The sequence below is a fragment of the Poecilia mexicana genome, unplaced genomic scaffold (genome assembly GCF_051168715.1).
Source record: "Poecilia mexicana isolate PSO_F unplaced genomic scaffold, ASM5116871v1 scaffold_11, whole genome shotgun sequence".
Classification (NCBI taxonomy): Eukaryota; Metazoa; Chordata; class Actinopteri; order Cyprinodontiformes; family Poeciliidae; genus Poecilia; species Poecilia mexicana.
In genome coordinates this window covers 14,416,234-14,429,755 of record NW_028263380.1, presented here as the reverse complement: position 1 = coordinate 14,429,755, position 13,522 = coordinate 14,416,234, and the positions used below count along the sequence as shown (strand labels likewise).

Below are 13,522 nucleotides of genomic sequence, written 5' to 3'. Positions count from 1 at the left end.
TTATGCATTTATTTCTATAGCGATACATTTCAAGTATTAACAAATGCTGCACATTTACACGCTAGGATCCTTTGCAATACCCCGGTAACCGAAATTTGATTCCATTAAGCAATGATGGATTAAAAAAATTGTTGGATTCAGATCCAAACAATAAAAAAAACAACAACTTTATAACAAAACAAAATCATCAAATGACATTAAGATAAACTGGTAGTCATTCATGACAACACAGGTGGCCCTATTAAAGAAGCTCATTTAGTTTTATTATAAAATGATGTGAGTCAGTTCAGTTTTAGTTTGACATGAAGGAACTTCACATTATCTTGAGTAAAAATGTAATTCCATGGAAACTCAGTTGTCTCTATGTTTAAAGTTTGGGTGTAAAGTGATCTCTGTTTAAAAAAAAAATTAAAAAATAGTATGGATAGGTTTCAGTCTGAATTTTTATGATCATTAAATATAATTTCTTGTTCTTCAGAAATTTCTGAATACGACTAAAGTTGAGGGTGTCTTAAATCTTCCTGTGTTTTTCACACAGGAAGAAGCACTGAGAGGATATGACCTAAAGCTGGCAGCAGACTATGACGCTGACAAAGGAAAAGCTTTTCTTTAAACAAATGTTCTGCTGGGAACATTTCAGTTATTAAACTAAATGTCATAACAGATCTATATTTGATGGTTTGTACCTTTTGTGGCTAGTTTCACATGTTTCCTTTGAGTCCATTAGCAGAGACACTTTCCTCTTACTGTTTACCAGCTTTTGCTGTTAAATAATTTGTGTCAGCTTGTCAGAATCCAGTCACTGAAAGTAAAAGGAATTTTTGTGGTTGTGCACAATCTTTAATTACAAAAAACATCTTGGGAAGCATCGTGTTTTCTAAGTTCCACCGTTTTGACAGGATATTTAAAAAGCCAAAGCTGCAAGACTTGAACATTTTTACTTTGTTGTTACGTGGAGCTCACTAAAACTCTGAAGTATGTTTGAAACACAAAGGGGGGGGGGAACTATGTAAAAATATTCTTAAATCATTGACAGTCGATTTTACCTCAGAATGTATTTTACACCGTGTTAAACTTTAATCTAGGCCTCTTAACCTCACAACATTACCTTCCGAATGAATTATCCGGATCGTAAACCTGACGGATAAGGAACATTCCTCGCCCTCTTCATTTGAGCCACTTCAAGAGAAAACAAATCAAATTTTTAAGTCTTTATCATTTTAAGTCGTGCCAAGAAAAAGAATATCAAAGATACTCGCCCTCCCACTGCCATGTGGTTTTCCCATCTGCTGGTCCCAGTGACACAGACCAGGGACACGCGCCTTCTCCGAATGTCTCAGAAATAAATTTCCTCGGTGCAATAGGCCCCACTTCCAAACAGCATTGTCAGCTGGTAGCTGAACATGGGATGAAACGAGGTGAGACGGCTCACTCTGGCTCTGGGAGTGTTGATGAGTGTACGCATCTGCCTTCTCGGGAGTTTATGGACAGCTGTAGGAACACAGAGACTGGAAGTAAGAGCAAAACCAGCGTAACGTCATGAAAATATGCAATTGAGATATGCTGCAAAAACACAAAATACATTTTTCCTCACTGTCTGACATGAACTAAATGTTTGGTTAATGTCTGAATAATGTAATCAAGGGATTTTCTTTTTAATCAGAAGATTGGATGCATTTGTAATACATCTTTAGACATTTTTGGAAAATTCAGATGACAGTTGTACACTTCTGATAGGTGAAGACAAAATAACAGATAATAAACCAAGATATCCAGACATCTGCTTTCATCACTGGTTGAAATGTTCAGATATTTGAAGGTGCCAGAGTTATCAGACGAACAATTATAAACAACTATACAAAACATGGGGATGTCTGTCCTGATAGAGGCAGGTTCTTAGTTCAGGATATGTGAAATGTGCAAATCACCCCCTGAAAAAAAAAACTTGCCAAAATGCTGATGAAGCTGGTTGGAAACTGCTCATATCCGCAGTGATAAACGTCCTGGACTCACATGGGTGAAAGGGCTGCTTAGTCAGGATGAAGCCATCCAAAACCCACCAACCAAAAAAACAAAAAGTTGTCTGTTTTATTCTCTTTTTTTCTGACTTTTAACAATTATTAAAAAAAAAAAATGTAATCTTAGTTAACCTAAAACAGGAAATCGTTAGTCTGATTTGAGATCAGACAGCAAGGAAATAAAATAAAAGTTGCACGTCTGTTTTACCATGTAAACGTAAGGTTTCAACTGCATAATATTTAATAAACGTTTACATATCAAGACCTCGTGGTTTTGAGAAGATTATCTGTGGCTAAGTAAATTAAACAACAGGGGAAAAAGGATATGAAAAATATTTGCTAACAGATTCGAGGTAAGAATGTGTTTTTTTTTTGTCCCTGCCCAGCTCTCAGGCAGCACGGCCTAGATAAGTCTGTCACATGATGTTAAGTAAGGTGTTTTTTCCACATCCACAGACTGATTACGTGGCAGTTTTTGTCCATTAAATAAAAACCTGCATTAGTTAAACATTAGTGAAAACTCTAACAGTGACCCGTTTCATGGACGCAATAAAACATGCATGCACAACGTCTCCTCGCTCCACTGTCACCCATTTCCTCCGTCACCAGAGCACCGGAGACTCCAACAACAACCTGGCACAGAATACGTGCAGTACGGAGCCGCCGTGCTCTTATCCTATCGGCTCTGTTGGCAGCCAAGGGTCTAAAGGGTCAGCATGTTATCAGAGCAGCATGGAGTGGCATGCATGAGTCTGAGGAGCAGCCTTATCTCGCATCTGTAGACTATTCAAATCCTATCAGTTCCACAGAGATAAGGCTTGATTAGATGTCTGAGTGTCCGAATGCGACCAGAATTTTATGCGCTCATATGTATCAGCCACAACCAAAGAGGTTCGCAGCAGTTAAAAGAAAATTAGTTTCTAAATTCAGGTGCAGGTCAGAAATGATTTACAGCAATACGAAACATCATAGTTGATTAAAACGTGACAGCTGACTTTCATTTTACTTATATCAGTTCCTGTTTAAAATATAAGATTTATGCTAAAAGATTCAGATTAATATTTTTCTAATTCCCAAATTGCAACAAAAAAGGCGTGAGGAGAAGTTAACTCGCTTGCTTCGTTCACAAACTGAATACTAACGAGTCCAAGAAACATTACTGTAAAGTAAACCCCAACTTTATTTGAGAGAATGCGTTTTATCCCTACTTCTTAACTTCCAGCTGCTTTAGAACCACAGTTCATCTGTCTGTTTAATTAGTTCTTTTACATCAGTGACAGCTTTGAGCAGTTCTCCTGCCACACTACACACGTTTAACAAAGAAACATCTTGTTGCCAGGAAACACTTCAGCGGAGGCTGTGACCCCAGTGCCAGTTGTGATCTTCGTTTAGCTGCTGTTTTCTGTAACTTTGCTGACATCTAGCGGTCGGAAATTGAATATTCGCTGGACTTTTAAACAGCACACAGGATAAATAAAAAACAAACAAAAAACACACAACAAAACCCCGCTTTTGTAATGTTAAAAATATCTTCTAATATATATTAAACTTTACAATTGTTTTCCTGCATTTACAAGGTAACTATCCAAATAACAACTCTTAGATCAACATTGTATTGTAAGCAAATTAACTGAAATGACAACCTTCCAGGCCAGTTTCTGCTCATCAAGCAGTTTTCAAGTTGAAGTATAAAAGTTATTGAGTTGGAGATATATTCTTTTTTTTTTTTTTTGCTCTATCCATTCAGTAATGTTAAAGAAACACGCACACAACATGTCTAAGAGACTGTGGTCATGTCATCACAAACTTATATGTGGTTGTGTGTCGTAGCATGAATTATAATTATAATAGAAGACATTGTAGTTTTTGTGCAACCTGAACAACAGGAAGCATTTTGTTGCTACATAAAAGTTTCCAGAGAGACACGAGGTCATTTAGAAATCTGAATAGTAGAAAGTAGTTCAACATGATAGATTTGAGCCATGTAACACAGCAGAGAATGAAACCCGACTTTCCAATTTATCAATCAATATGATCAATTGTCACAAAAGCACCATCTGTATCAAGCAACAATAACACAGAGATTTATGATTTGTTACTGGAAAGGAAGAAGTCGTTTCAAATTAATATACTTTATGTTATTAGATTCTATGGAGTGGGCCTTCCAACATTAGGACAATGCGTCCTATTTAGCGACCATATGGGGACAAAACAGTCTTTCTTCTGATTGGCCAGCTTCACTGGCAACTGTCCAATCAGTTTGAAATGTAAAGACTATCCTTATGAATCAGGAGACATAGATTTTTTCTTCTTATACGTAATAATATATATATATATATATATATATATATATATATATATATATATATATATATATAATTCACTTATAATCTTTCCATCAGTGTTCATCTCCATCCCGCTCTGTCTTTGACATCTAGCAGTGGAAGAAGCAATGCCCCAGCTGGACAGCAGGTGTGCTCTTAGCACTGCAGCATAAAAGCCACTGCAGTGTTATTCTCTCTATGTGTGCCTGAGAGAGTTTGAGTGTGTGTGGGCCAGCGTCGGTGGATGGGACAGCCGGGGCTCAGAAACCGCTGCTCCTGCCACTCTGCCGGAGGAGAGGGTGGGGGCTGGGGGAGACAGGCGACTCTGGAGGAGAGGATGGAAACACAGGAAGAGGGAGGGAGAGAGCCCAGGCCCAAATAAAGCCATGGGGGCTAGAGCTGGGCTGGGTTCCCCTCTGCTTTAAATACGCTGGCCGCCTGCAGGTTCGGGTTTGGTGGCTGGGGCTCGGCACCGGCGACCACCGCAGCTGCTGCAGCCTTCCTCAGGAGAGTCTCATCATCAGTGTTGTGGGCGTCCAGGATGCCTCGGGTGGACGTGGACCTCAAGCTGGACTTCAAGGATGTCCTGTTCAGACCCAAGAGGAGCAGCCTGAAGAGCCGCTCGGAGGTTGGTGCTGTTAGTTACCAGCGCTCAGATGATGCACAGCAGCTTTCTCAGGAGATCGGTGTTGAAGGCCTCTGTGCTGGATGACACAACAGAATCCTGTAAATTTGTCCACACGTGGCAGGCAGTGGAAATTTAGAGCTCTTTAATTATTTCAAAATAAAACTACTATTGTTCTTCTATTCTCATGATTTTGTTTATACCTATTTTAAGCTATAAAGTTTGCTTTCCTCCAGCAGTGTGCTCATGTAATAGGGAGGTGACCTTCTTAAAGGTGACAACAAACAAGGTTAGTCTTTTAAAGGGCAGGAACAGCATGTTGGCCGCAATGAAAACAAACAATAATGAGCAAATCAGTGTTTCAAAGAAACAGAACATTTATCAATTTTCATCAGATTTCTATATTTTAAAACTGGAAAACAAAACAAAAAAACTTGTTTTGTGTTTGAGCGTCCATAGTAGCAGAGCATCGTGCTCCTGCTTGCTTAACCCTATAACTTCCTCAGCTTGACGACGCATCCCCAGAACTGGGTCCGATTCCAGCTGGAGCTGCTCCGACCGGTTCGGTGTCAGTAGACGGGAAGCCGAAAGCGGGAGGAGGTGGGAGCTGGTATCTGAGAGGTGGACTGCAACATGAGGCACAGGACGCTTCTCAGAAACGCCGTTTATAAATAGGACTGTGTGTGTGTGTGTGTGTGTTACAGATGAAACCAGAGCACATTCCATATGACAAATAGATATGAGTGTGCCGTAGCATAAACACGGAGGACAGGTTGAAGGGAAACATGAACTTCTGGCCTCTGAAGTGAGGGAATTTGGTGTTTGTGACTTTGTAGAGCTTGAACTGAATCGCCCATTCTGCACTGTAATCACACATTTTCTTTCCATTCTAACGTTACATGGGAGTTTGACGTGTCAGGTGTTACTCTCTCCACCATTGCCAAAACAAATTTATGTACGAAACATTGTCGTGTATAGCAGCAAATGAGGCAATTCGTTCAGAGGGAATGCTGTTCCGTCTCTCAACCAGAAACATCTGGAAAAGGACACATCAAATGGCGCCACAGAGGCCCATTCAGCTTAAAATGAAACAGCTAAATCAAATCGACAGCTTTTAAAATAAAATGAACAAATAATTATTTGCTTTGAAGCAACATTGGTGCTCATCTTGAATGTGATAAAATCCAAAGAAAGCCTTTCGATTGATGCAATAATAAAAGTGCCTAACTCTCAATGTCCTTTGTGTCCTTAGTGGTAATGACCTCGCCTAGTCTCCATTACGTGACATCAACCTGGAGCTATTTTTATTTGTTTTACTGTAGCCTCTATTGTGTCGTTTATAAAACAGACTTTATACACATTTTATATGTTAAATTACCTAGTTTTCCTCAGTTAAGTGTCCATATTTCAGTAATTTTCCAGTTCACTCATTTACAATGAACACAAAAGTTCACTATGAATTTGTTGGACTGCTGGACAGACAGGCGGACAGACGATTGAGTCATAAAAACTGGACAACCTTAATGGAATAACCGGAGTCACATTGACATATAACAGACAAAACCTGCCTAAATTGGATCTTAATGAGTTCAACTTATAGCATTCTGACCCAGAGATACTATTTTAATGTTTCTTCAGTTGAATTAAAGAAAGATGTAAAAGATGATGCAGCTTGAAAGACTTGATATTGATATTTTAACTCCAACCAGAAGGTTTATAAAGACTTGTCAGCTGAAATCTTGTCAGTCAATGAATATCTAAGGTATCAAATCAGAACTTTGATTGCCCCCCCTCCTCCCACTCTCCAGATACTGCTTTCCTGTAGATAGTATGCAAGGCATGTAGCTTTGCATGACCAGGTAGAACAACTTGATAGAAACGCAGCTAAATCCAAAACCAAAATGAAATTCATAACAATGATCAATCAAAAACACATAAAAATACAGGATTATCTAAAAGTTTAACTATATTTGTTACAATACCCGAACAAAAACAACAACCTAGATCCTGTTATATTGACATTTTTAAAGCAATATTGCTTTAGCAGACTGCCAGACATTCAGCTCAAGTCTCGCTTTCTTAAAAACGACTCCAGAGAATCCATGCGTCATACGTCATCATTTAATATCGGAGGGGAAGGAAAATCAGTGAGTCAGCTTGTGCTGAAAGTCAGAAATGTTTATTTGCTGCCTTGAAAAAAAAAAAAAAGACTTTGCCGCACTGGAAGCACTTACCGAACCGTCTTTATGCCAGGATGAGATATGAGCCAATTTCATCTGCAGCTCTGAAAAAACAATTTCACTCTGGCAGAAGGAACATTGTACATTGTTCCTATGGTCAGATTGATTTTATGTAATAAATGTCCTGCCTCTATATAGAAAAAAGCCTTCTGTAGTCAACAAGGAGAAACAAACTTCGAGAAGTTTCCAACTACTAGTAATAACATGCGTAGAAACCGTTAAAGACCAGAGCTTACAAAAAGCAGTCAGACTTCAACTTTGTTTTTGCAGGTCATCACATCACATTGGAAGCCAACTTGTGTGAATCTAATCGATTCAGTGTATCCACGTTTCAGGCATGACCAGTAACGTCAAGGTTCTGGGGGAATTTCCAAATGTTTCGTTCATGTCTAGATAAAGTTCAATCTCTTCTTTAACTTTAGGTGGATCTTCGAAGGACCTTCACATTCCGCAACTCCAAGCAGACCTACACTGGCATCCCCATCATTGCAGCCAACATGGATACAACAGGAACCTTTGAGATGGCAAAGGTTCTCAGTAAAGTGAGTTTTTGAAAATGTTTTTTTTCTCTCTCTCTCTCTCTCTCTCTCTCATGTGGTAGAGAGGCATCGTTTCCATTTAGCTCAGCTGAAACTGTATGATAGTACAGTTTTCCCTCCACTTTGAGCATGTTTGTTTTTACTCTGTCTTTAGCACACCCTCTTCACAGCCATCCATAAACACTACTCTGTAGAAGACTGGAAAAAGTTTGCTGCTGACCATCCGGAATGCTTAGAGGTAACATCACCACTTCTCCACTCAAACTATTTGCAAAATGTCACATTTTGTCATATTCCAATAACAAACTTCAATGCATTATATTGTAGTTCTACATCATTGACCAACACATGATATAGTGTTGAAAAGGAATAAATGGTTTATGATTTTTTTTTTTTTTTTTTGCAATTTAAAAACTAGAAAATCGTGGCAAGCATTTCTGTTTCCCCTAACACGTTGGGTCAGATTACACTTTTATTGGATTTGCCCTTCATGCAAAATGCTATATATGGAGTAAAACATTACCCAGAACACACTCATGCAAAAGAGAAACAAGGTGGTAGTGGCAGGATAATCGGGGTGCATTTCTTCAGCTGGAGCAAAAGACATTTAGCAAATGAGTGGCGTTAAATAGGACGTTATTGGAAGAAAACCCGTTGGAGGTTAAATAAAATGTTGACTCAAAGGCAGAGGTTCACCTTTAAACAGGACCGTGACACCAAACGTCCAGCCAGACGGAGCTAAAATGTAAAGGTTTAAACCACAACATGTCTATGTGTTAGAAGTCAAAGCCCTAAATCCAATTGGGAATCCTTGGGCAAGACTTGATGTTAATAGGTGCTCTGCATCCAGTGTGACTGAGCACTTGCTATTTTTGTAATGAAGAGCAGACCAACATGGTGGAAACCTGCCCCAAAACAGAGTTACTGACTCCAGCCAGTTCAGCACAAATGCACATCCCAGTTTTCAAAACTTCATTTGAAAGTCACGTGTCATTGTACTTCTGTGTTTTGTCTGCCACATAACACACTGAAGTTGAAGCGGTATATTTTCTATCCACTCAGCATGTCGCCGCCAGCTCAGGGAGCGGCAATGCAGACCTAGAGAAGCTGTGTGCCATCCTGCAGGCCGTCCCTGCTCTCCAGTACATCTGTCTGGATGTGGCCAATGGCTACTCTGAGTACTTTGTGGAGTTCGTCAAGACGGTGAGAGAAAGGTTCCCCAAACACACTATCATGGTAAGGAAATGGGCCCATCCAACCTCATACAACAGGTGTTTGAGATAAAGGCTGATCTATGAGTGCTTTTTGGTGTCTATGTTGCAGGCTGGAAATGTGGTAACAGGGGAGATGGTGGAGGAGCTCATCCTCTCTGGTGCTGACATAATCAAAGTTGGTATCGGACCAGGTCGGTGGATAAAAATCATCCGAGTGTTTAATAAGGAAACAGAAAGTGCGTTTGCCATTATACAAATTAAGTTGTCTGCTCATGCACAATATGTTGTAAAGGAAAACTAACAGCAGGTTTCTGTAGCCAGAGACGGTTAGAGTGAAGACCTCACCTTCTCTAACGGTGTACCTTTCAGGTTCGGTGTGCACGACCAGGATCAAGACAGGAGTGGGTTATCCACAGCTGAGCGCTGTCATAGAGTGTGCAGACTCGGCCCACGGGCTCAAAGGACACATTATCTCTGTAAGGACATGTTGTTTTTGCTTAAACGACTGTGAAAGGGCTGACGGTCAGCTACAACTAAGTATATCAATTGCGTGAAAATACAAGAGCATTTGCTGTCTGAATTAAACTTAATTGATGAAGGTGTTGTTATTTTTCAAATTTTGAATGTTAGTCTTTAATGAGTCTCCAAGTATTTGATGTCAGCTTCGCCTTTGGCAACAAAAGAACTGAGTGCTGATTCAATTTAGGCGTACTTGTTTGAATGTGTGAACTGAATTGGACTGCACTGGCTCTAGACGATTTTGGTTCTCCTGAGAAAAGCTTTAACTGTTGGTAGGTGGAGGCAGTTTTGGAATCTCATTCACAGATTTGTTACAAAAAGTATTAAACCTAAGTATTTCCATGTCTATAAAAGTATGGAAAATAAAAATGTAGTTTTACGAACAACATATCTTACTGTTTTTGACTCATCCATCCATCCATCCATCCATCCATCCATCCATCCATCCATCCATCCATCCATCCATCCATCCATCCATCCATCCATCCATCCATCCATCCATCCATCCACAGTCTGATTTAACAGGCTCCATATCATCAGTTTATAGCAAAATCTTTCAGTTTCTAGTTTAAACACTGGATAAAGTAAGACATGGTAACGTTTGAATAGTATGTCTTAAAAAGAACAGAAGATACATTAAGCTCAGTCTGTAACAATGTTTTTGACAACTCCTAATCCACATTGAACACTGCGATATCACTTGCAGACAGCAGAGGGCAGCATCAGTCCACAAAATTAGAAAAACACAATTCTCGGGCCATAGCGCTGACATATTGATGGAACTATTCATTGTTTAGGATGGTGGCTGCAGCTGCCCAGGAGATGTAGCAAAGGCCTTTGGTGAGTAATCGCGCTCCAGTCTTTGTGTCTTCATCATGTTCTACACCTGCGACCGCCTCTGACCTCTGCTCCTCAGGTGCCGGGGCCGACTTTGTCATGATGGGAGGAATGCTGGCAGGTCATGACCAGTGCACCGGGGAGATCATCGAGAAGAATGGCAAGAAGTACAAGCTCTTCTATGGCATGAGCTCCGACACGGCCATGAAGAAATATGTGGGTGGAGTCGCAGAGTACAGGTGAGGAACAAAGACATGTTACATACTGTCATGTGGAGGTAAATCACTAAACATCCAACCACATGGCCCTTTACAAGAAAACAGGTTCAATAATTCAATCAGTCATATTCAGTTTAAATCATTTCAATAAAATCTAACCATGTTTTCAGGTTCAAAAATCCAAACAGACCAATGCCGTCCAAATAGTAAAACAACACAGGCAAAGTCAGTGGGTTATGTAATCCTAATTAAAAAGAAAGAAAAAAGATTTGCTTTGGAAAGCAGACTTGATTGGACTGAGTCACTGACTTTGCAGCAAACCATCATCCCGAGAAAGCATGTAGCAATACGGGAAAGGAGCCACTTGTTAACAAAATAAACCTAAAACAGAACTGGATTCTGTCAAGAAAGGAAAACAGGATAAGAAAAAGGACAAACGAAGAAAGAAAGAGACGCATTAGAGAAGCACTGATCCGGGATGTTTTTTTACAAGAAAAAAAGGTTATAGTATAAAAAAAACATGGCAGCAATAAATCTATCAAAAAGTAGCACGTCTAAATACTGAAGCATCAAGCCAGGAGTGCATCCTGTGGGAAGAAATGCTTAAAGAATGCATTGTTACTCCCAACAATGACTCTGTCAGTTTCACCTTCTACGTCAGAGATTGAAATAGACATAGAAGCATCAAGTGACGAGTATTTTCTACAGGAAAGAAAAGAAACAGAGAGAACATATTATCAGTACTAATAGTAATAGAGTCAACAGCACTGCCAAGGAAACAAACACAGCTAAACACAGGAAGCACTCAGTCAGGATGTACTTTAATTGGGAAATAAACGATAAAGAGAGAAAGGAAAATTTCAGCTATCTGACTGTCAGGTGTCCCTTCCAGAGAATATTTTTTGAAAGTGTAAATCCCCTGTTCTGTACTGAAATATTCTGAGCAAAGCTTCAGACTAGGAAATATTAGCAACTGTTAATGCTTCTTTGATGACTACATGGTCAAGAAATTGATCAAAACAAGTTTGTTCTTTAGTTGTGGTGCAGCTCAAATCCACTGATAAAATCTAGTTTACCATACAAAGAAGCAGCTATTTGTCTCAACATATTTTTTTCTGCAATGGTCAGATAATATTGCAGTCTTAGAACATGATGTACATCAGTCAAAGTTGTATCATGAAATATCCGTTTGAGCTGCAACATGACACCGACAGTTTTACCGTTTCTCAAACCAAATCTTCAAATAGTCTCTAAAAAAAAAAAAAGGGTTTGAAAAACCTTTGCTTGTACTTTTTTCTTCCTCTTTCTTGGCTCCCAGGGCTTCCGAGGGGCGAACAGTTGAGGTTCCTTACAGAGGTGATGTAGAAAATACCGTCCGTGACGTCTTGGGGGGACTTCGCTCCACGTGCACCTACGTGGGAGCAGCCAAACTCAAGGAGCTGAGCAGGAGAACCACCTTCATCCGAGTCACGCAACAATCCAGCCAAATGTTCACTTAGGGAAGGGGAAACTCCTTTTCAAAACACAGTTACAACAAACACTTATGGCTCCATCATAATATTGTGCATGTCGACGCAGAGATTCAGACTGAGGCGTGGCATGAAAATCCATCCTGTTTGGATCAGGGTGTGTGCTTTGAGAAAAGTTCAGACTCCCGCAGATTCTAAACACAAAGCCTAACAAGCGTTGTTCTTCTCGGTTTACATGCTTACCGACTGCATAATGTAACCAGGCATGTAATAATGTGACAGGAATGTGCAAATATAATGATAACCTGCTGGATAAATGCATCCCGGCTTATGGGAATTAGACAAAGAGCCATATCACTGAGTATGAATGTGTTCTTAACTCAAGCTACTGGCAACTATCTAATTTAGTTTGGATATTTCTGCACCCAGCATATCACTGATTATCACAACATGAGTTTTTCTTGTTATTATGGCACTTTTTTTTCTTTTTATTTTTTTTTTTACTTGTAATGATTTAGCAAATCAAAATGCAAGATCCAGAAAGTCAAACCTTTAATTTTTGTTTTTTTTTTGTGAAAAATAATATGGCAATAAACTCTATACAGAAACCTCTGATAATTTGCTCTGTGGTGTTTGTTACCATTTAAAGCTGCAAAGGAAAATCTCTTTCAGACTTTTTCACATTTTGTCCCATTACTAAAACAAATCTCAATGTGTCTTATTGGGGTTTCATGTGTTAGTTAGACCAACACAGAATAATGCACGCAAATTAAAAATGAGAACATGGCAGGTTTCAAGTTTCAACAAATAAAAATGATTTGTTCAAGAACATTAATGAACAAACGTCATCATGAAGATCTTATAGATCTTATAGGTTATCTGTCTGGTAACTGCAAACCCATCAAGATACAGCTGACCGCCGACAGGCTGGGCGAGGTCAGTTAATCAGAGCAAACAGCCACTGCACTTAACACCTAACACACAATCCCGACTATGAAACACAGTGGTGGCAGCATCGCTCTGCAGGGTTGCTTTTCTCCAACTTCGAACTTAAAATTTCTCTAACATGGAAAAAAGATGTGATGTAAACCAGAAATAAACATAAGCAATTAAAAATGATATGTACCTCTATACAAGTTTCAATTTATGAATTGAATAAACAAATACATTGACATTTTTGATGACTTCATTAATTTACCGATATGCACCTACCTTTAGATGGTCTCAATGCCCTGGGAGTTCATTCATGTGATTTAAAGAGTCTTATCTAGATGGATAAAAACGTAGATGAGGATACAACAGATCTCTCCTATGGAACCACAGAAAGCATAGAAGTTCCTATGGTTTAATGCGTGCTAAATGCAAACTTCTGAAAAAATTCCTCAAAGTGGCAACGTGCCATGCAGCCTATCAGACACTAGAGGGCGCTGCTCAGCTAACGGAAAAACAAACTCCCAGACAAATGGTGATTTAAGTGCAGCGTTTATGCCTATCAGTGTGTCGCTCTTAAATAAAGACA

At 39.4% G+C, this 13,522-nt stretch overlaps 1 protein-coding gene across 1 annotated transcript; it reads left to right on the top strand.

Moving 5' to 3' along the window:
- The first annotated feature begins 4,622 nt into the window (after positions 1-4,622).
- On the top strand, positions 4,623-12,621 carry gmpr (guanosine monophosphate reductase). The gene is made up of 9 exons (XM_014981233.2): positions 4,623-4,970; positions 7,630-7,749; positions 7,901-7,984; positions 8,809-8,982; positions 9,070-9,151; positions 9,330-9,436; positions 10,277-10,319; positions 10,396-10,555; positions 11,853-12,621. The coding sequence occupies exons 1-9, from the start codon at positions 4,884-4,886 to the stop codon at positions 12,031-12,033; spliced, it is 1,038 nt and encodes a 345-aa protein (XP_014836719.1). The 5' UTR covers positions 4,623-4,883; the 3' UTR covers positions 12,034-12,621.
- The last annotated feature ends 901 nt before the right edge of the window (positions 12,622-13,522 follow it).